The sequence below is a fragment of the Nerophis lumbriciformis genome, linkage group LG13 (genome assembly GCF_033978685.3).
Source record: "Nerophis lumbriciformis linkage group LG13, RoL_Nlum_v2.1, whole genome shotgun sequence".
NCBI classification, from domain to species: Eukaryota; Metazoa; Chordata; class Actinopteri; order Syngnathiformes; family Syngnathidae; genus Nerophis; species Nerophis lumbriciformis.
This window is the reverse complement of record NC_084560.2, coordinates 18,244,619-18,269,526: the sequence shown is the minus strand read 5'-3', so window position 1 is coordinate 18,269,526 and position 24,908 is coordinate 18,244,619. Positions and strand designations below refer to the sequence as shown.

At 39.2% G+C, this 24,908-nt stretch overlaps 1 protein-coding gene across 1 annotated transcript; it reads left to right on the top strand.

Moving 5' to 3' along the window:
- The first annotated feature begins 951 nt into the window (after positions 1 to 951).
- Positions 952 to 24,811, top strand: prkra (protein kinase, interferon-inducible double stranded RNA dependent activator). Its single transcript, XM_061971571.2, has 8 exons — positions 952 to 1,201; positions 12,648 to 12,823; positions 12,893 to 12,974; positions 18,293 to 18,359; positions 18,784 to 18,901; positions 18,973 to 19,067; positions 19,144 to 19,306; positions 23,668 to 24,811. The coding sequence occupies exons 1-8, from the start codon at positions 1,155 to 1,157 to the stop codon at positions 23,823 to 23,825; spliced, it is 906 nt and encodes a 301-aa protein (XP_061827555.1). The 5' UTR covers positions 952 to 1,154; the 3' UTR covers positions 23,826 to 24,811.
- The last annotated feature ends 97 nt before the right edge of the window (positions 24,812 to 24,908 follow it).

Here is a 24,908-nt window from a genome sequence, read left to right as displayed (position 1 = left end):
CCAGTCCATAGTGGATCTAACATAATAGTGTGAGAGTCCAGTCCATATTGGATCTAACATAATAGTGTGAGAGTCCAGTCCATAGTGGATCTAACATAATATTGTGTGAGTCCAGTCCATAGTGGATCTAACATAATAGTGAGAGTCCAGTCCATAGTGGATCTAACATAATATTGTGAGAGTCCAGTCCATAGTGGATCTAACATAATAGTGTGAAAGTCCAGTCCATAGTGGATCTAACATAATAGTGTGAGAGTCCAGTCCATAGTGGGGCCAGCAGGAGATCATCTTGAGTGGAGACAAGTCAGCAGCGCAGAGACGTCCCCAACTGATGCACAGATGAGCGGTCCACCCTGGGTCCCGACTTTGGACAGCGAGCGCGTCATCTGAAAAAGTGCAATATATTTATCTGTACAGTAACCTATTTATTTATTTATATATGCACCTTATTGCTTTTTTTTTATCCTGCACTAGCATGAGCTAATGTAACGAAATGTCGTTCTTATCTGTACTGTAAAGTTCGAATTTGAATGACAATAAAAAGGAAGTCTAAGTCTAATCTGTGTCACCGAATCTGTGCCCCCCCTCCATGAAGGAGAGCAGAAAAGAAACGGCAGATCAACTGGTCGAAAAGGGGAGTCTATTTAAACGCTAGAGTACACAAATGAGTATATATATATATATAATTTTTTTTTTTTTTTTTTTTTTTTTTTGCTGGTGTGAAACAATTTGTGTTGACTTTTGTCCGTACATACAAAGTGTTAAATTTAGTTTGATTGATTAATATTAATATTCACACAAATGATCATGAGTATAATTATCTGCTTTCAAAAGTACCAAGTAGTAGTAGTAGTAGTAGTAGCTCGTCTCAATCAGTCAAATCGTTCCTAGAATGCTATGACATATTCTAACAGCAGGGGGCGGTAAACAATGTGACTCCGGAAAGTGATATCACGTGACCCGTGCTGACCCGGATGTTAATTTCACACGGGAAGACATTTTCCGGGTCGGGAGAGTAAGGAATTTTTTAGTATCTTCCGCAGGTTATATTCATTTTTATAACACTATCATACTCCCGGATACATCGTTTTAGACGTTGTTCATCTTTCATGACATAACTTTCACCTGCGTGTTGGCATCAGAAAAGCGCGAACATGTCTCAGGAATTGCATCAGTCAGCCGTGGCCGCCACCCAGCCCAGGTTTGATTTTTCCCTTTCATTCTTCTTATTATAAATCCCATTTTTTTTAAGTCTATCATTGAAGTGGGCAATGCTGCCAAGTGCAACATTTAGGATACATCACAGTTTTGGTGGAAACCAAAAAAAAAGCATGCGTTACGTTCCATTGTTGTTGCCCAATCATGTGCCTAATTAACGGGCCGTGTCAGAATCATTATTTCGACTATTGCACTTAAGACCTCTACAAAATGTCCCACTCGTGTCGTGAAAACCTCTCGATTGAGCTAGAATTGCATTGAAATTATTTGGCGACGCTAAGCTAAAATTGCTAACCATCAGTCCTAATGAGTACAATTCTAATGATTCTTCTTTTCGTGAAGTGAATTATATTTATATAGCACCTTTTCTCTAAAGACTAAAAACGCTTTACATTGTGAAAGCCATTATCTGCATATTTTAGCTACATATGTGGAACAGTTGTGATGACTCCTTAAAATGTTCCATTTCACATTGAAAAAACACTTTAAGACCAATGTCTTGGAAAAATATATCACTCTTTAATTAACACAGTAGTTAATCCTATGATCAATGTTAATTACAAACTAAATGTGTGATATAAATAAATAATAATGAAAGTATAATTGTTTGTATATACAAACCCCGTTTCCATATGAGTTGGGGAAATTGTGTTAGATGTAAATATAAACGGAATACAATGACTTGCAAATCATTTTCAACCCATATTCAGTTGAATATGCTACAAAGACAACATATTTGATGTTCAAACTGATAAACTTTTTTTTTTTTGCAAATAATCATTAACTTTAGAATTTGATGCCAGCAACACGTGACAAAGAAGTTGGGAAAGGTGGCAATAAATACTGATAAAGTTGAGGAATGCTCATCAAACACTTATTTGGAACATCCCACAGGTGTGCAGGCTAATTGGGAACAGGTGGGTGCCATGATTGGGTATAAAAACAGCTTCCCAAAAAATGCTCAGTCTTTCACAAGAAAGGATGGGGCGAGGTACACCTTTTTGTCCACAACTGCGTGAGCAAATAGTCAAACCGTTTAAGAAGAACGTTTCTCAAAGTGCAATTGCAAGAAATTTAGGGATTTCAACATCTACGGTCCATAATATCATCAAAGGGTTCAGAGAATCTGGAGGAAATCACTCCACGTAAGCGGCATGGCCGGAAACCAACATTGAATGACCGTGACCTTCGATCCCTCAGACGGCACTGTATCAAAAACCGACATCAATCTCTAAAGGATATCACCACATGGGCTCAGGAACACTTCAGAAAACCACTGTCACTAAATACAGTTTGTCGCTACATCTGTAAGTGCAAGTTAAAGCTCTACTATGCAAAGCGAAAGCCATTTATCAACAACATCCAGAAACGCCGCCGGCTTCTCTGGGCCCGAGATCATCTAAGATGGACTCATGCAAAGTGGAAAAGTGTTCTGTGGTCTGACGAGTCCACATTTCAAATTGTTTTTGGAAATATTCGACATCGTGTCATCCGGACCAAAGGGGAAGCGATCTATCCAGACTGTTATCGACGTAAAGTTCAAAAGCCAGCATCTGTGATGGTATGGGGGTGCATTAGTGCCCAAGGCATGGGTAACTTACACATCTGTGAAGGCACCATTAATGCTGAAAGGTACATACAGGTTTTGGAACAACATATGCTGCCATCTAAGTGCCGTCTTTTTCATGGACGCCCCTGCTTATTTCAGCAAGACAATGCCAAGCCACATTCAGCACGTGTTACAACAGCGTGGCTTCTAGAGATGCGCGGTTTGCGGGCACAACCGCGGAGTCCGCGGATTATCCGCGGATCGGGCGGATGAAATTTAAAAAAATTTGATTTTATCCGCGGGTCGGGTCGGGTCGGGCGGTTGAAATAAAAAAAAATAGATTTTAAATAGATTCAGGCGGGTGGCAGTTAAACCAATTCGGAAATATATATACATAGTTAAATGTTGTTACCCACATACGAAAAACGAGCAGGCACCTGCTGCATATGCCACAACAGAAGAAAAAAAAAAAAAAGAGATGGACACTTTTACGGAGCGGAGAAGGCCCCCGACGCCTCGCCGGGGTCCGGGACCGAGGCCCCTTCCCCCGAGAGGGCCCCACTGGGAGCCGTAGCTGAGGCGATCCGCGAGAAGGGCCCGACGCACGTCCAGGGTCACCACCGCGCCCACCGCACCGACACCCCGCCTCGTCCGCCTTCGCCGCGGCCGGCGTCACGCGCAGCAGGTAAGCAGCTTACCTGCCCGCCACCCCCGTGGCCGGGGGCTCGTAACAGGGGTCACTCCGCGCGCTCCGCCCGCGCAGCTTACCTGCCCGCCACCCCTGTTGCCGGGGGCGCGTAACAGGGGTCACTCCGCGCGCAGTGCGCTCACGAAAAGGGTGGGGCTCATCCTGGTTGATATAGACAGCAGGACGGTGGCCATGGACGTCAGAACCCGCTAAGGAGTGTGTAACAACCCACCTGCCGAATCAACTAGCCCTGAAAATGGATGGCGCTGGAGCGTTGGGCCCATACCCGGCCGTCGCCGGCAGCGAGACGCGCTTGGAGGTGCGCTCAGCGCGGCTCCCATATGATTGCGCACTGGTGTGCGTCTGGGTCGTGACAGCGTGGCACGCGAATGTCTGTGCTGCATTGGATCAGTCTCCTTTCTTTAACAGGCAAAAGCTTTATAACCTCACTAATGCCTTGCATTGTCTATATTAGATATATAACAACGGGCGGGTGCGGGCGGATGGCAGGCGGGTGCGGTTCTGATCAAATGTTACATCGGGTGGATGGCGGATGGTTGACGACTTTCTGATGCGGATGAAATAATTGCCTATCCGCGCATCTCTAGTGGCTTCGTAAAAAAAAGAGTGCGGGTACTTTCCTGGACTGCCTGCAGTCCAGACCTGTCTCCCATCGAAAATGTGTGGCGCATTATGAAGCGTAAAATACGACAGCGGAGACCACGGACTGTTGAACGACTGAAGCTCTACATAAAACAAGAATGGGAAAGAATTCCACTTTCAAAGTTTCAACAATTAGTTTCCTCAGTTCCCAATCGTTTATTGGGTGTTGTTAAAAGAAAAGGTGATGTAACACAGTGGTGAACATGCCCTTTCCCAACTACTTTGGCACGTGTCGCAGCCATGAAATTCTAAGTTAATTATTATTTGCAAAAAAAAATAAAGTTTGAGTTTGAACATCAAATATCTAGTCTTTGTAGTGCATTCAACTGAATATGAGTTGAAAAGGATTTGCAAATCATTGTATTCCATTTATATTTACATCGAACAATTTCCCAACTCATATGGAAACGGGGTTTGTAGTATATAATTGGTACAAAGGTTTAACTAACATGTGTACAAGGATACTTGACATGTCTTTTCTGTGTATATAATTGAACAGTGTTTATGTTGTGTACAAAGTGTATTCATAATATGTTGTGCAAAGGAAATTTCATAATTTTTGGAAGCTCATCTTGTATTTGACATTGTTTATAGGCTTAGGCGCAATAAGTGTTCAATTTCAGCCTAAACCCTTTCGGTCTGCAACATTTTCAATTTATGAATGTACAAACCCCGTTTCCATATGAGTTGGGAAATTGTGTTAGATGTAAATATAAACGGTTTACAATGATTTGTAAATAATTTTCAACCCATATTCAGTTGAATATGCTACAAAGACAACATATTTGATGTTCAAACTGATAAACTTTTTTTTTTTTTGCAAATAATCATTAACTTTAGAATTTGATGCCAGCAACACGTGACAAAGAAGTTGGGAAAGGTGGCAATAAATACTGATAAAGTTGAGGAATGCTCATCAAACACTTATTTGGAACATCCCACAGGTGAACAGGCAAATTGGGAACAGGTGGGTGCCATGATTGGGTATAATAGTAGATTCCATGAAATGCTCAGTCATTCACAAACAAGGATGGGGCGAGGGTCACCACTTTGTTAACAAATGCGTGAGCAAATTGTTGAACAGTTAAAGAAAAACCTTTCTCAACCAGCTATTGCAAGGAATTTAGGGATTTCACCATCTATGGTCCGTAATATCATCAAAGGGTTCAGAGAATCTGGAGAAATCACTGCACGTAAGCAGCTAAGCCCGTGACTTTCGATCCCTCAGGCTGTACTGTTACTTTTTGGCTGTCAATCAACATGTTCTTGTCTCAAGGTGCGACACATTAAAACAATATGCATTAATTAACTTTTAAAAATATATGGCTTTATACAGACCGACTCAGAGCTTTTGTCTACAACAGGGGTGTCAAACTAGTTTTGGATCAGGGGCCACATAGAGAAAAATCTACTCCCAAGTGGGCCGGACTGGTAAAATCACGGCATGATAGCTTAAAAATAAAGACTACTTCAGATTGTTTTCTTTGTTTAAAAATAGCACAAGGACATTCTGAAAATGTACAAATCATAATGTTGTTGGTTTTTTTTCCACGCTTACATGTTGCGGTTAATAGTATTCTATCTTTATTTGTTTTTATTTATACTTTCTGAATAAATTGTGTGATAAGGTTCATCATTTTCCTCGACTGGTGTACTAACATCATGTGGTTTATTTCTTTTTACATATGTAGCATAATATACAAAGATACAAATAATTGCTATTGTGACATCTAGTGGACACATTTAGAACAGCAGTTTCTTTCATTCAAAAATTCCGGCTCATTTTTATACTTGTCAAACTCATCCCGCGGGCTGGATAAAACCTGTTCGCAGGCCGTACGTTTGACACCCCTGGTCTACATCATGTTATTAAACTGAAGAAATAATCAATAAAAAGTATAGAGTGTATATAATATATAATGTAATCATAATATATAGTGATAATGCAACTAACCATTCAAAAAGATAAAAGCTTTTATTTTTCATTACTGTAAAATTGTTTATCATTGTACTGCAATTGGAAGGTAATACATTAGTTATTCTAAATAAATAAACAATAAATAAAATGGATTCATTTCTGTAAGCAAAACTAACTGAAATAAATATTGAACATCTCAAAGTGCATTTTTTATTTCCAAGGTGGAAATACGAGGTCTGATTTTTTTTCTCTTGCTCTTTTGTCCATGTTGATGGGCTCATATTGCCCATCCGATTTGAAGCTGAAATAACATTGGGATATTTGGCTTTGTAATCAGATATTTTCTCCCTAATTTTGGGTACTTTGCGGCGAGTTGCGACTCGGGAGGCTGTCCGTACGTGCTTCCTGTGGGTGTAAAGCTGGCGCGCCGCTCTCTTCCCACCGAGACAAAGATTGTGAACGACCGGAAAGAGGGCTCACTGTATTCACTTCATTCTATTACTTAAGAGATGCACAAAGCCAGACGTCTTTCTCCCTTTATGAAGCAAGAGATGAACAAACGTGAGACTTAACAATTCTGAATGGTGAACATGGCTGTCACTCAGTGATAGCGAAGATACCTCCCACCCACTAAAAACTCAGTCTCTTGCGGTTACGGAATTACACTAATTAAAACCTCCATGTCGATTAATCGTGCAGCCCTTAGTGACTAAGATGGCGGAAGCTTGATTTGAACCAGGAACTCTCAAGTTGCCGGCCGACTGACCCACCCGCTCTGATTATTATTTTATTGTCTTATTATTTTCTTCTTAAATATGCCCTTATATTGGCTGAGAATTAAATGAGCACGCATCTTAAATACAAATGTTCCTAAATCAAATCACAGTCACACAGTGATGACTTGCTGACCCCACTATGGACTGGACTCTCACACTATTATGTTAGATCCACCATTGACTGGACTCTCACAATATTATGTTAGATCCACTATGGACTGAACTCTCACAATATTATGTTAGATCCACTATGGACTGGACTCTCACAATATTATGTTAGATCCATTATGGACTGGACTTTCACATTATTATGTTAGATCCACTATGGACTGGACTCTCACACTATTATGTTAGATCCACTATGGACTGGACTCACAATATTATGTTAGATCCACTATGGACTGGACTCTCACACTATTATGTTAGATCCACTATGGACTGGGGACTCACACTATTATGTTAGATCCACTATGGACTGGACTCTCCCACTATTATGTTAGATCCACTATGGACTGGACTCTCACACTATTATGTTAGATCCACTATGGACTGGACTCTCACACTATTATGTTAGATCCACTGTGAACTGGACTCTCACACTATTGTGTTAGATCCACTATGGACTGAACTCTCACACTATTATGTTAGATCCACTATGGACTGGACTCTCACACTATTAGGTTAGATCCACTATGGACTGGACTCTCACAATATAATGTTAGATCCACTATGGACTGGACTCTCACACTATTATGTTAGATCCACTATGGACTGGACTCTCACAATATTATGTTTAGATCCACTATGGACTGGACTCTCACAATATATGTTAGATCCACTATGGACTGGACTCACAATATTATGTTTACATCCACTATGGACTGGACTCTCACAATATAATGTTAGATCCACTATGGACTGGACTCTCACAATATAATGTTAGATCCACTATGGACTGGACTCTCACACTATTATGTTAGATCCACTATGGACTGGACTCTCACAATATTATGTTAGATCCACTATGGACTGAACTCTCACAATATTATGTTAGATCCACTATGGACTGGACTCTCACAATATTATGTTAGATCCATTATGGACTGGACTTTCACATTATTATGTTAGATCCACTGTGGACTGGACTCTCACACTATTATGTTAGATCCACTATGGACTGGACTCACACTATTATGTTAGATCCACTATGGACTGGACTCTCACAATATTATGTTAGATCCACTATGGACTAGACTCTCACACTATTATGTTAGATCCACTATGGACTGGACTCTCACTATTATGTTAGATCCACTATGGACTGGACTCTCACACTATTATGTTAGATCCACTATGGACGGGACTCTCACACTATTATGTTAGATCCACTGTGAACTGGACTCTCACAATATAATGTTAGATCCACTATGGACTGGACTCTCACACTATTATGTTAGACCACTATGGACTGGACTCTCACAATATTATGTTAGATCCACTATGGACTGGACTCTCACAATATAATCTTAGATCCACTATGGACTGGACTCTCACACTATTATGTTAGATCCACTATGGACTGGACTCTCACACTATTAGGTTAGATCCACTATGGACTGGACTCTCACAATATAATGTTAGATCCACTATGGACTGGACTCTCACACTATTATGTTAGATCCACTATGGACTGGACTCTCACAATATTATGTTTGGATCCACTATGGACTGGACTCTCACAATATACCGTATTTTCCGCACTATAAGGCGCACCGGATTATTAGCCGCACCTTCTATGAATTACATATTTCATAATTTTGTCCACCAATAAGCCGCCCCGGACTAAAAGCCGCGCCTACGCTGCGCTAAAGTGAATGTCAAAAAAACGCTGCGCTAAAGTGAATGTCAAAAAAACAGTCAGATAGTTCAGTCAAACTTTAATAATATATTGAAAACCAGCGTTCTAACAACTCTGTCCCAAAATGTACGCAAATGTGCAATCACAAACATAGTAAAATTCAAAATGGTGTAGAACAATAGCAACATAATGTTGCTCGAACGTTAATGTCACAACACACAAAATAAACATAGCGCTCACCTTCTGAAGTTATTCTTCATTCGTAAATCCTTCGAATTCTTCGTCTTCGGTGTCCGAATTGAAAAGTTGGGCGAATACGGGATCCAAAATGGCCGGTTCCGTCTCGTCGAAGTCACCGGAGTCAGTGTCACTGTTGTCCAGCAGTTCTGTGAATCCTGCCTTCCGGAAAGGTCGGACCACAGTTGTGACCGAAACTATCTGCCCAGGCATTTACGATCCACTGGCAGATGTTGGCGTATGTCGACCGGCGCTATCTGCCCGTCTTAGTGAAGGTGTGTTCGCCTTCGGAGCTGTGTGAAAAAAGCCACCCGGCCTCTTCGCGTAAACTTCCCTTAACCACTCGCTCATCTTTTCTTCATCCATCCATCCCTTCGAGTTAGCTTTTATGATGACGCCGGCTGGAAAGGTCTCTTTTGGATGGGTGGAAGTTAGCATGGCAAGCTAGAACCACAGTGAAGGATGACTTCTCATTCCCTGTGGAGCGAATATTCACCGTACGTGCTCCCGTTCCACAGTGCGGTTCAGTTGCTGTGAAATACGGTAGTAATCCGTGTGCGGATGGAGAGATTGCGTCTTTTTATGAACCGGATCGTTTTGTAGGAGCCATTTTGTGGTCTTTACAGATGTAAACAGGAAATGAAACGTACGGTGATATCCGCGCGTTTTTTCTTCTTCTTCCGGGGGCGGGTGAAGCGCTTCCTGTTCTATGGGGGCGGGTGAAGCGCTTCCTGTTCTATGGGGGCGAGTGCTTTCCTTGGCGGTTGCTTGCGTAGAAGAAGAAGCGCTTCCTGTTCTACCGGGAAAAAAGATGGCGGCTGTTTACCGAAGTTGCGAGACCGAAACTTTATGAAAATGAATCGTAATAAAGCGCACCGGGTTATTAGGCGCACTGTCAGCTTTTGAGAAAAATTGTGGTTTTTAGGTGCGCCTTATAGTGCGGAAAATACGGTATGTTAGATCCACTATGGACTGGACTCACAATATTATGTTTAGATCCACTATGGACTGGACTCTCACAATATAATGTTAGATCCACTATGGACTGGACTCTCACACTATTATGTTAGATCCACTATGGACTGGACTCTCACACTATTATGTTAGATCAACTATGGACTGGACTCTCACAATATTATGTTAGATCCACTATGGACTGGACTCTCACAATATAATCTTAGATCCACTATGGACTGGACTCTCACACTATTATGTTAGATCCACTATGGACTGGACTCTCACACTATTATGTTAGATCCACTATGGACTGGACTCTCACAATATTATGTTTAGATCCACTATGGACTGGACTCTCACAATATATGTTAGATCCACTATGGACTGGACTCACAATATTATGTTTAGACCCACTATGGACTGGACTCTCACAATATAATGTTAGATCCACTATGGACTGGACTCTCACAATATAATGTTAGATCCACTATGGACTGGACTCTCACACTATTATGTTAGATCCACTATGGACTGGACTCTCACACTATTATGTTAGATCCACTATGGACTGGACTCTCACACTATTATGTTAGATCACTATGGACTGGACTCACAATATTATGTTAGATCCACTATGGACTGGACTCTCACAATATAATCTTAGATCCACTATGGACTGGACTCTCACACTATTATGTTAGATCCACTATGGACTGGACTCTCACACTATTAGGTTAGATCCACTATGGACTGGACTCTCACAATATAATGTTAGATCCACTATGGACTGGACTCTCACACTATTATGTTAGATCCACTATGGACTGGACTCTCACAATATTATGTTTGGATTCACTATGGACTGGACTCTCACAATATATGTTAGATCCACTATGGACTGGACTCACACAATATTATGTTTAGATCCACTATGGACTGGACTCTCACAATATAATGTTAGATCCACTATGGACTGGACTCTCACACTATTATGTTAGATCCACTATGGACTGGACTCTCACACTATTATGTTAGATCCACTATGGACTGGACTCTCACACTATTATGTTAGATCCACTATGGACTGGACTCTCACACTATTATGTTAGATCCACTATGGACTGGACTCTCACACTATTAGGTTAGATCCACTATGGACTGGACTCTCACAATATAATGTTAGATCCACTATGGACTGGACTCTCACACTATTATGTTAGATCCACTATGGACTGGACTCTCACAATATTATGTTTGGATCCACTATGGACTGGACTCTCACAATATATGTTAGATCCACTATGGACTGGACTCACAATATTATGTTTAGATCCACTATGGACTGGACTCTCACAATATAATGTTAGATCCACTATGGACTGGACTCTCACACTATTATGTTAGATCCACTATGGACTGGACTCTCACACTATTATGTTAGATCAACTATGGACTGGACTCTCACAATATTATGTTAGATCCACTATGGACTGGACTCTCACAATATAATCTTAGATCCACTATGGACTGGACTCTCACACTATTATGTTAGATCCACTATGGACTGGACTCTCACACTATTATGTTAGATCCACTATGGACTGGACTCTCACAATATTATGTTTAGATCCACTATGGACTGGACTCTCACAATATATGTTAGATCCACTATGGACTGGACTCACAATATTATGTTTAGACCCACTATGGACTGGACTCTCACAATATAATGTTAGATCCACTATGGACTGGACTCTCACAATATAATGTTAGATCCACTATGGACTGGACTCTCACACTATTATGTTAGATCCACTATGGACTGGACTCTCACACTATTATGTTAGATCCACTATGGACTGGACTCTCACACTATTATGTTAGATCACTATGGACTGGACTCACAATATTATGTTACATCCACTATGGACTGGACTCTCACAATATAATCTTAGATCCACTATGGACTGGACTCTCACACTATTATATTAGATCCACTATGGACTGGACTCTCACACTATTAGGTTAGATCCACTATGGACTGGACTCTCACAATATAATGTTAGATCCACTATGGACTGGACTCTCACACTATTATGTTAGATCCACTATGGACTGGACTCTCACAATATTATGTTTGGATTCACTATGGACTGGACTCTCACAATATATGTTAGATCCACTATGGACTGGACTCACACAATATTATGTTTAGATCCACTATGGACTGGACTCTCACAATATAATGTTAGATCCACTATGGACTGGACTCTCACACTATTATGTTAGATCCACTATGGACTGGACTCTCACACTATTATGTTAGATCCACTATGGACTGGACTCTCACACTGTTATGTTAGATCCACTATGGACTGGACTCTCACACTATTATGTTAGATCCACTATGGACTGGACTCTCACAATATTATGTTAGATCCACTATGGACTGGACTCTCACAATATAATCTTAGATCCACTATGGACTGGACTCTCACACTATTATGTTAGATCCTCTAAGGACTGGACTCTCACAATATTATGCTAGATGCCACTCGACGTCCATTACACCGGTCGCCCAGGGTGGCGTCCCCACATCTGCGGTGCCCTCCAAGGTTTGTCATTGTCATCCCATTGGGTTGAGTTTTTTTCTTGCCCTGATGTGGGATCTGTGCCGAGGATGTCGTTGTGGCTTGTGCAGCCCTTTGAGACACTGGTGATTTGGGGCTATAAAAGTAAACATTAATTGATTGATGACATTCCATTTTTTTGCCTTCACACAGCGTCCCACAAAATGACGTACAGAAAGCCGGTGCCAGTAAGACTCCTATCCAGATCCTGAACGAGTACGGGACTAAAAGTGGCAAAATCCCCGCCTATGTGCTGGAGAAAGCCGAAGGGGAGGTCCACCAGCCCAACTTTGTCTTTAGTGTAACCGTGGGAGACGTCAGCTGCAAAGGTGAGCCGTAGCTCCGCCCACTTGCACTCAAAAGTGTTTGTCGCTTACTGCTGAGTGCTGTTGTTCCAGGGGAAGGATCCAGTAAGAAGGCTGCCAAACACATGGCTGCTGAGGGTGCACTGCACATACTTCAGGAGGACATCGCAGCAGCGTAAGTACATTACAATTTACTATTAGGTTCTTATCTAGTTTGCACTTTGTCTGTGTTATTATTATAATTATAATTATTATTATTATTATTGGCTTTTATCTAGTTTGCACTTTGTCTGTATTGTTACTATTATCTTTATTATCGACTCCTCTTTGCCTCATTCTTTTTATTTTCCTATTTTAATGATGTTAGATCTGTGTTGTTGTTGTTGTTGGGAACAAGTGTTGTAAATGAGCTTTGGCTACAAACACTATAATGCATACATTAGATAACTGTTTCAGATATCTATGTTTCTGTATCCATCCCTATTTTAAATAAACCTTTATATAGTATTCACGGTGGCAGAGGGGTTAGTGCATCTGCCTCACAATACGAAGGTCCTGAGTAGTCTTGGGTTCAATCCCGGGCTCGGGATCTTTCTGTGTGGAGTTTGCATGTCCTCCCTGTGACTGCGTGGGTTCCCTCCGGGTACTCCGGCTTCCTCCCACTTCCAAAGACATGCACCTGGGGATAAGTTGATTGGCAACACTAAATTGGCCCTAGTGTGTGGATGTGAGTGTGAATGTTGTCTGTCTATCTGTGTTGGCCCTGCGATGAGGTGGCGACTTGTCCAGGGTGTACCCCGCCTTCCGCCCGATTGTAGCTGAGATAGGCTCCAGCGCCCCCCGCGACCCCGAAGGGAATAAGCGGTAGAAAATGGATGGATGGATTGTATATATACATCTCAAATCAAATCTGGATTCATTTTTTAACACTTAACTCAACCTCAAACTAAATGGTCCGCCTTAAAACTGTTGACTATTTGCAGCAAGTCAAACACAATCTCTTCTAGGAATGGTCATTTATTGTCATTTTGAAATTATCAGTCAATTTTTAGGAAACATTTAAGAGCTTAAAGAGAAGTAACAGTATGACCTTTTAAAAGGATTTGCACTTTTGAAATATGTTTTGCCTATAATTCACAATCCTAATGAGAGACAAGAACACAAATGTCTTTAATTTTGCATTCTAAGAAAGTCTGCTTACAATGCAGCCAATGAGAGCTATGATGTCATTGAGCCCATAAAACCCACTAAATAAACATCCAAAAAGCACCAACAATACTCCATTTACAATTTGTTAATATTTTGCTATTTATACACACATTTTTTTTTACTAGAATACCCTTAGGAGCATTACATATATTAGAATCAAGTACCTACTGAACTGTTTACTTGCTGAAATACCCTTTACAAAGCTTTACAGCCACTTTGTTGCTGCCAAAAATCGATTTCAAGTAATATTTTGATACTGACAGCAACAAAGTGGCCATTTGGGTAGATATTTGCTATAAAAGGGGTATTTCAACAAGTAAACAGTACAGTAGGTACAAACCCCGTTTCCATATGAGTTGGGAAATTGTGTTAGATGTAAATATAACACAAAAAAGTTGGGAAAGGTGGCAATAAATACTGATAAAGTTGAGGAATGCTCATCAAACACTTATTTGGAACATCCCACAGGTGAACAGGCAAATTTGGAACAGGTGGGTATAAAAGTAGATTCCATGAAATGCTCAGTCATTCACAAACAAGGATGGGGCGAGGGTCACCACTTTGTCAACAAATGCATGAGCAAATTGTTGAACAGTTTAAGAAAAACCTTTCTCAACCAGCTATTGCAAGGAATTTAGGGATTTCACCATCTACGGTCCGTAATATCATCAAAGGGTTCAGAGAATCTGGAGAAATCACTGCACGTAAGCAGCTAAGCCTGTGACCTTCGATCCCTCAGGCTGTACTGCATCAACAAGCGACATCAGTGTGTAAAGAATATCACCACATGGGCTCAGGAACACTTCAGAAACCCACTGTCAGTAACTACAGTTGGTCGCTACATCTGTAAGTGCAAGTTAAAACTCTCCTATGCTAGGCGAAAACCGTTTATCAACAACACCCAGAAACGCCGTCGGCTTCGCTGGGCCTGAGCTCATCTAAGATGGACTGATACAAAGTGGAAAAGTGTTCTGTGGTCTGACGAGTCCACATTTCAAATTGTATTTGGAAACTGCGGACGTGGTGTCCTCCGGACCAAAGAGGAAAAGAACCATCCGGATTGTTATAGGCGCAAAGTTGAAAAGCCAGCATGTGTGATAGTATCAGGGTGTATTAGTGCCCAAGACATGCGTAACTTACACATCTGTGAAGGCGCCATTAATGCTGAAAGGTACATACATACAGGTTTTGGAGCAACATATGTTGCCATCCAAGCAACGTTACCATGGTTACCTGCTTATTTCAGCAAGACAATGCCAAGCCACGTGTTACATCAACGTGGCTTCATAGTAAAAGAGTGCGGGTACTAGACTGGCCTGCTTGTAGTCCAGACCTGTCTCTCATTGAAAATGTGTGGCGCATTATGAAGCCTAAAATACCACAACGGAGACCCCGGACTGTTGAACAACTTAAGCTGTACATCTTTATAAAAAAGTTGATTTGATTTGATCAAGCAAGAACGGGAAAGAATTCCACCTGAGAAGCTTAAAAAATGTGTTTCCTCAGTTCCCAAACGTTTACTGAGTGTTGTTAAAAGGAAAGGCCATGTAACACAGTGGTGAACATGCCCTTTCCCAACTACTTTGGCACGTGTTGCAGCCATGACATTTTAAGTTAATTATTATTTGCAAAAAAAAAAAACATCAAATATGTTGTCTTTGTAGTGCATTCAATTGAATATGGGTTGAAAAGGATTTGCAAATCATTGTATTCCGTTTATATTTACATATAAGACAATTTCCCAACTCATATAGAAACAGGGTTTGTACTTGATTTTTTTATATATGTAATGTCCATAAGGGTATTCTAGTAGAATATGCAGAGATAAGATGTGTCAAATATTACGTTGAATCTCTTTTTGTCAGGCAATATTACATTTAATGACAATTTTACATAAATGAATACATCCAAACACTTTCTAAATATTTATTATGTGCAGGAAGAAATAACAGTTAAAATTGTGTGTGTCTTCCAAACAAGAAAGAGGTTTTATCACATCAACATGGGACTAACAACAGTCCTTTAAATCTCATCAATACCACAGGAAAGGCAAACTCATTTTCCGGACACGATAAAGTCTTTAGTAATGTCAAACACATATCGTTACAATAACTGGAAAGATAACACCGGACACATTATTTTCTGAAACAAATGTTTCTTCTCACAATGACAGCATTTTAGTCACATTTATGTCAATTTCCCTGATAATCTGCGGTTTTTAACAACGGATTATTTTTTTATTGGTCAATTCTGTGACTCGAATCACAGATTACGTAAACACGGAAATCATGTGTCGTACTGTTTTGTTGAGTGTAGTTAATCAATACTAACTAGACATACTAGCACTGTGTCAAATAAAAACTAGAAACCATAGTGATGTACATAGTGTATATACCCCCCCTATTTTTTGTATATATTGTTTTTCAAATCACCTGACATGTATACTGTGTATATGTACATAATTTATTAATTTTTTTAACAAAAAATGTTATATGCATGTTACAGGTTATATATCTTTTATTATTAAATGTATCAAATGTGAAACACAATGGAAACAAGCCTTTTGGCTTTTTGCTGCATCCATTTGCCTTTTTAAAGCATTACAATTCTTTAAGATGTCAATAAACTTCTCAATCAATCAATCAAAGAATCCAAACTTTTAGTAGACAAGATCTTTTTTTTTACACTAAACTGCTGACTCATCTGTTTCACCGTTAAAAGCTCAGGTTTTTACATTCATGCTGCATGGCCCACTAATAATATGTTGATGATCGTGAGAAGCCGTAATCGAAATCAAAATTTGATTAATTGTCCTGCCATAGTTTAAGCCAAAGGGGGAGGAAGCACAAAAAAGGTAGAATAAAGTATTGTTTTCATGTCATTTTGGCATGTGCATAAAAACACAGACGTGCCAGATGCAACGACATAAAAGCTGCTAAAAACATTTCTTTATGCAGAGTGGATCGGTGAGTGTGCAGGTGTATCTAATGTTTTGACCGGGTGAATCTATATAATGTTTGGCATTTATTTTTGACAGTGCCTGGCAAAAAATGACATCAAGGGTGGTTTCATTTGCAATCTGGGAAGGCCTCCAGAAACCAACATCTTGCAGACAGACTCAAAAAACGGGTTATAAAAGTGACTGAGGAGCAGAATTTACCCCAAAGTATATCCAATGCATATTATCTAAACCAGAAGGAAGTATTGTAAATGTAGATTCAAATCATCAAAGGTGCCCTTTTAATGTTCAGTTATTAATTTCATTCATCATTTATATGTATTTCACATTGTTTTCTGCATGTCAAACTATGATTCATGTGTTAGTAATAGGGATGTTCCGGTCAAGATTTTTTTACGATTCCGATACGATCATTGAGTGAAATTGTCCGATACGATCACATTTTATTAAATGTAGGTAGGTCTTTATTGTCATTGCACAAGTACAACAAAACTTTGTTTTCAGCACAAACCCGTTCAAGATGAGACAGAGTACAGGGTTAAAGAACAGGAACGCTGACCGTAAAAGATGGGAAAAAGGTAAACACTGGGGGGAGGATGAGTAAAAAAATACAATCTAGACAGTCTGGAGTGGGAAAAAAACTCTATAGCAAAGCACATATACATATTACAACATACATCTCGAGACTTGCAACAGAGGGTAGAGAATAGGGGCCACGGTGGCTAGCTGCAGCTCTTCAGGCACTGCCCATCTGTCCATCACCCCTAAGGGATTCACATCAAGGGCGTTGGATGGGGGGTGGGGGTATGTGTGTGTGGAGTATATTTTAAATGTACATTGTTCAATTAATTTATGAGTGCTACTGACAGTTTAACATTATCAGCACCATATTTAAATTAGTACCTCATTCTCTTTTATTACATAGAATTGTTTGAGCAAAACAGTCAATAGTACTCGATAACTAAACAAAAGCAAAAACTACTACCAACATCTTGCAGACGGACTCAAAAAGGGGTGGTAAAAGTAACTGTGGAGCAAACTGTACACTAAAGAATATCAAATACATAGCTAGACTACAAGGAAGTATTTTAAATGTAGATTAAAATTGAAATTGGTCTCCTTTTAACTTTCCCAAATATCAATAATGATCATTTATTGGATTTATATATGGCCTTGCACATATGCGTTGACCTTATCACTGAACATATAACAACTTGTCATTTTGACAGTCCTAATTTACGTTACTTATGTCATCATAAGAAGGCCGAATGGATCCATGCAGTTGTTTAGTTCCCTGATTGGACGTTGTGATGTTGGTCCCACAGGAGTGCTGTGGTGAAGCCTGACAATGACGCAGTAGAAACAACCCCCAACGCAGTGGGCACACTGCAGGTGAGTAAATAACCTGATTAAACCGATTGACACCATTTTGACACCAACCTCCGAGGACAAAGCTACGAACAATGGGAGACCGGGCTTTCTGCTCTGCCACTCCCAGTCTGTGGAACGCTCTCCCTGACCACCTGAGGGCACCACAGACTGTGGATGCTTTTAATAAAGGCTTAAAAACCCTTCTTTTTAAAGAAGCCTTGTTTTAGATATATGCGTGCTAGTTCTAGTTTTTATTTTTATTATCTTTTTAGTTTTTTTAATACACTGTAGCACTTTGAGGTTGTTTGCTCAATATAAAGTGCTTTTTACAAATAGAATCTATTATTATTATTCTTTTCTAAGGTTTGTCATATTTAATCAGCAGGGGAACATTTGACTGTATTTCTTTGTCTTCATTTGGCACTTATTTTGTCCTTCCTTGTAGGAGCTGGCCTTGCTGAGAGGCTGGCGTCTGCCCGAGTACATCGTCTTAAAGGAGGCCGGCCCACTGCACAGGCGAGAATTCACCGTCACCTGTAGACTGGTGTGTCTGTCAGAGACAGGTAGAAAGCCACTGAGATTTAATCATCCCGGGCCACTTCGTCGTCGTTCACCTCATGTTTTGCTCACCCAGCGGTAGGAAGCTCCAAAAAAGCAGCAAAGAAGGCGGCCGCAGAGAAAATGGTGGAGAAGCTTAAAGCTCTGTCGGGCTCCTCAGAAATCACATGGGTGCGCCAGCCGTCACTCACTCAAGATTAGGCAAGCTGTGCAGAATGTATCGGATTACTTTTTTCCTATGTGACAGACTCCTAAACCCAGAGTGCACTTGGAGAACCTCAGGAACTCGTCAGAAGAGAAGATCTCTGCACTGAGGAGGAACCCGCTGAGCATTCCCAACACAGACTACATCCAGCTGATGTCCGAGCTGTCTCTGGAGCAGAGCTTTGATGTGGCCTACTTGGATATCGGTACGTTTGCTTTTTAATGTCACTGTCATTGACCAAGGCCACGGTCACTTAAGGAGACGCATCTTCGGATGTATCAGTAATCGGCTTTTTAAAATACCTAAAAAACCTTTGTAATGAACCTAATGGCAATATTCTGACCATAAAAAACAACATTGCACACATTGACTTACCATATTTACACCAGCAATGGCTCTTTCTCTCAGATGCAGAGAGTACCAGGCATTGGACATAGGTTGCAGTTTCGAAAACATCTAAATAGAATAGAATAGAAAGTACTTTATTGATGCCTGGGGGAAATTCAGCACCACAGTTCGCTCACAATAGACAATAAACACTTGTGGGGGACGGCGTGGCGCGGTTGGGAGAGTGGCCGTGCCAGCAACCTGAGGGTTCCTGGTTCGACCCCCACCTTCTACCAACGTCGTCACGTCCGTTGTGTCCTTGAGCAAGTCACTTCACCCTGGCTCCTGATGGGTCGTGGTTAGGGCCTTGCATGGCAGTTCCCGCCATCAGTGTGTGAATGGGTGAATGTGGAAATAGTGTCAAAGCGCTTTGAGTACCTTGAAGGTAGAAAAGCGCTATACAAATATAACCCATTTACCATTTACTTAGGTATTTTTACATGGGAATAATATAAATAGTCTATTATACAGCATTATTCACATGTGAATGATATAAATAGTCTATTATACAGCATTATTCACATGTGAATAATATAAATACAGTCTATTATACAGCATTATTCACATGTGAATAATATAAATACAGTCTATTATACAGCATTATTCACATGTGAATAATATAAATACAGTCTATTATACAGCATTATTCACATGTGAATAACATAAATACAGTCTATTATACAGCATTATTCACATGTGAATAATATAAATACAGTCTATTATACAGCATTATTCACATGTGAATAACATAAATACAGTCTATTATACAGCATTATTCACATGTGAATAATATAAATACTGCTGGCTGTATCTGCCTAGGACAGGGGTCGGCAACCTTTTTATTGGTTGCCGACCCCTGTCTTTACCCCTGTCAGGTAAGTTATTGATGCATTTAAAAAAACATCAATCTGTCAATCCTTTCCGTGTCCGGGCCAGGTAAGGTTCCCCGTGTTGAGTCAAATTAAGATGCAGGCTCCACTCCTGGTGGTGCCCTTCCGTCAGTTCCTTTAAGTTTCAGCTTTGCAACCATATATTATTCCAATTATCTTGGAATAATATAAATACAGTCTATTATACAGCATTATTCACATGTGAATAATATAAATACAGTCTATTATACAGCATTATTCACATGTTAATAATATAAATACAGTCTATTATACAGCATTATTCACATGTGAATAATATAATTACAGTCTATTATACAGCATTATTCACATGTGAATAATATAAATACAGTCTATTATACAGCATTATTCACACGTAAAAACTATAAATACAGTCTATTATACAGCAATATTCACATGTGAATAATATAAATGCAGTCTATTATACAGCATTATTCACATGTAAATAATATATATACAGTCTATAATACAGCATTATTCACATGTGAATAATATAAATACAGTCTATTATACAGCATTATTCACATGTGAATAATATAAATACAGTTATACAGCATTATTCACATGTGAATAATATAAATACAGTCTGTTATACAGCGTTATTCACAAATACAGTCTGTTATACAGCACTATTCACATGTGAATAACATAAATACAGTCTATTATACAGCACTATTCACATGTGAATAACATAAATACAGTCTATTATACAGCATTATTCACATGTGAAGACTATAAATACAATCTATTATATAGCATTATTCACATGTGAATAATATAAATACAGTCTGTTATACAGCATTATTCACAAATACAGTCTGTTATACAGCACTATTCACATGTGAATAACATAAATACAGTCTATTATACAGCACTATTCACATGTGAATAACATAAATAGTCTATTATACAGCATTATCCACATGTGAATAATATAAATACAGTCTATTATACAGCATTATTCACATGTGAATAATATAAATACAGTCTATTATACAGCATTATTCACATGTGAATAACATAAATACAGTCTATTATACAGCATTATTCACATGTGAAGACTATAAATACAGTCTATTATATAGCATTATTCACATGTGAATAATATAAATACAGTCTGTTATACAGCATTATTCACAAATACAGTCTGTTATACAGCACTATTCACATGTGAATAACATAAATACAGTCTATTATACAGCATTATTCACATGTGAATAATATAAATACAGTCTATTATACAGCATTATTCACATGTTAATAATATAAATACAGTCTATTATACAGCATTATTCACATGTGAATAATATAATTACAGTCTATTATACAGCATTATTCACATGTGAATAATATAAATACAGTCTATTATACAGCATTATTCACACGTAAAAACTATAAATACAGTCTATTATACAGCAATATTCACATGTGAATAATATAAATGCAGTCTATTATACAGCATTATTCACATGTAAATAATATATATACAGTCTATAATACAGCATTATTCATATGTGAATAATATAAATACAGTCTATTATACAGCATTATTCACATGTGAATAATATAAATACAGTTATACAGCATTATTCACATGTGAATAATATAAATACAGTCTGTTATACAGCATTATTCACAAATACAGTCTGTTATACAGCACTATTCACATGTGAATAACATAAATACAGTCTATTATACAGCACTATTCACATGTGAATAACATAAATACAGTCTATTATACAGCATTATTCACATGTGAAGACTATAAATACAATCTATTATATAGCATTATTCACATGTGAATAATATAAATACAGTCTGTTATACAGCATTATTCACAAATACAGTCTGTTATACAGCACTATTCACATGTGAATAACATAAATACAGTCTATTATACAGCACTATTCACATGTGAATAATATAAATACAGTCTGTTATACAGCATTATTCACAAATACAGTCTGTTATACAGCACTATTCACATGTGAATAACATAAATACAGTCTATTATACAGCACTATTCACATGTGAATAACATAGTCTATTATACAGCATTATCCACATGTGAATAATATAAATACAGTCTATTATACAGCATTATTCACATGTGAATAATATAAATACAGTCTATTATACAGCATTATTCACATGTGAATAACATAAATACAGTCTATTATACAGCATTATTCACATGTGAAGACTATAAATACAGTCTATTATATAGCATTATTCACATGTGAATAATATAAATACAGTCTGTTATACAGCATTATTCACAAATACAGTCTGTTATACAGCACTATTCACATGTGAATAACATAAATACAGTCTATTATACAGCATTATTCACATGTGAATAATATAAATACAGTCTATTATACAGCATTATTCACATGTGAAGACTATAAATACAGTCTATTATATAGCATTATTCACATGTGAATAATATAAATACAGTCTGTTATACAGCATTATTCACAAATACAGTCTGTTATACAGCACTATTCACATGTGAATAACATAAATACAGTCTATTATACAGCATTATTCACATGTGAATAATATAAATACATTATACATTTACAGTACATGTACAGTCAAAAGGAACATACCGGTCGGTATGCATTATACAGTCTGATGGCTGTCGGTATGAAGCACTTCCTGTGTCGTTCCGTGTTGCATTTTGGGAGTCTGAGCCTTCCACTGAACGTGCTCTTTCTCTCCGTCAGGACCGAGTGTCGTGGGTGGGAGATATTAGCAAACCAGCAAATGACCATGTTGAGTTGGTTAGAACAAACTAATGTATTTTCATCTTTCAACTGCATTCTACATTCACTATTGCACATCTTCTGTAGATTTCATTGATATTATTACACTATCGGGCGGTATAGCTCGGTTGGTAGAGCGGCCGTCGCAGCAACTTAAGGGTTCCAGGTTCGATCCCAGCTCACTGCCGTTGTGTCCTTGGGCAAGACACTTTACCCACACTGGTTTAAATGTAACTTAGATTCTGGGTTTCACTATGTAAAAGTGCTTTGAGTCACTGGAGAAAAGCGCTATCTAAATATAATTCACTTCACTATTGTCTACAATAACACTGCAATTACTGTGTTATCACCCAAGATATTTACTTTACAGTTAATTATTTGAGTGAAACCACGATAACTGACCTGATGGTTTCCACGGTGACCAAGCCTGCCAGCGCCCGAGCGATCAATGAACACATTCTGAGGTGGTGCTGATGAAGTCCTGTGGCTGTGCTTTGTAGATGAGCTGACGGCCAATGGGCAGTACCAGTGCCTGGCAGAGCTGTCCACCTCTCCTGTCACCGTGTGTCACGGCACTGGGATCTCCCACAGCAACGCTCACAACGCCGCCGCACACAGCGCCCTGCAGTACATCAAGATCATCGCCTCCAACAAGTAAAAACTACCGTCTTTAACCTGTTTTCCGGCCTTTGTACTCCTGTATTTGTAACCCAATTTAGACTGCATTCTTGACTTCATTGTGTTTTACTTATTATTTTCATATTCATATGTGTGTATGACAAGGCACTTAGGGGCAGCTTTTAAGTTCTGGTAGGATATTAAACCCAGTCAGAAAATAAAATAAACTGAATATATCCGTCAGCATTATCGTCGCGTGCTGGTTCATTCCGCAAAGAAAGAAAGAAAAGAAGGAGATTTGGAATGGTTCACCAAGAGGAATTACAGCAGTGCCTCAACTTAAGAGTGTTTTGAGATAAGAGCTGTCTTTTGACTAAATGTAGTGTTTTAAGTCGCAGGCAAACATTTTAGTGACAAGCAGCCCTGTGGCGTAGAAAATGTCAAATTATACCCTGGAAGATCAGAACAAAACGTTTGGTTTTACTTGCTCGCATTAACTTACAGTTAAGGATAGACATAACTTTGTTTCCCAAGCACGGGAAGGAAGAAAGTTGGTGTGAAGGAAAAGTGGATGATATTCATTGAATTCAAAAAAAGAAAGAAATCATCAAAAACATGCCTGAGCGTATCACTGCTGGTCTGATCCGTACTGAAGCAGAATGAGTCAATCACCTCAGTATATGGCGGACATTTATCTATGAGACTATGGAGAAGCTGCTGATGTCGTCCATCCATCTTCAACCGCTTATCCTGAATGGGGTCGCGGGGACAGCAGCTCCAGCAGAGACCCCCAGACTTCCCTCTCCAGAGCAACATTAGCAACTTCCTCCTGGGGGATCCTGAAGCGTTCCCAGACCAGAGAGGAGATGTAATCCCCCCCATCCGGTCCTTGGCCTGCCCCGGGGTCTCCTCCCAGTGGGCGGATGTTGTGTTTGACATAAAAGAAGCTGGAAGGAGTCCACTCCCCAAAGTAAATGCTGTACGTTATTGTTACATTACTTAATAAAACTACTGTAGTTGATTGTACTGCATTTTATCTAGTATGTTTTTATTTCAAAGGAATGCTACATTTTTAATTTAGGCTGTATTGGGCCAAGCACAGATTAAAGAGATTTCAATTCAT

What these genes read in the sequence shown, in the direction of transcription:
- prkra (XM_061971571.2), top strand. Translation starts at nt 1,155, where the DNA reads ATGTCTCAGGAATTGCATCAGTCAGCCGTGGCCGCCACCCAGCCCAG. An exon ending in ACGCAGTGGGCACACTGCAG is followed by an intron (nt 18,360 to 18,783) that starts GTGAGTAAATAA and finishes CCTTCCTTGTAG; the next exon opens with GAGCTGGCCTTGCTGAGAGG. An exon ending in TGTGGCCTACTTGGATATCG is followed by an intron (nt 19,307 to 23,667) that starts GTACGTTTGCTT and finishes TGTGCTTTGTAG; the next exon opens with ATGAGCTGACGGCCAATGGG.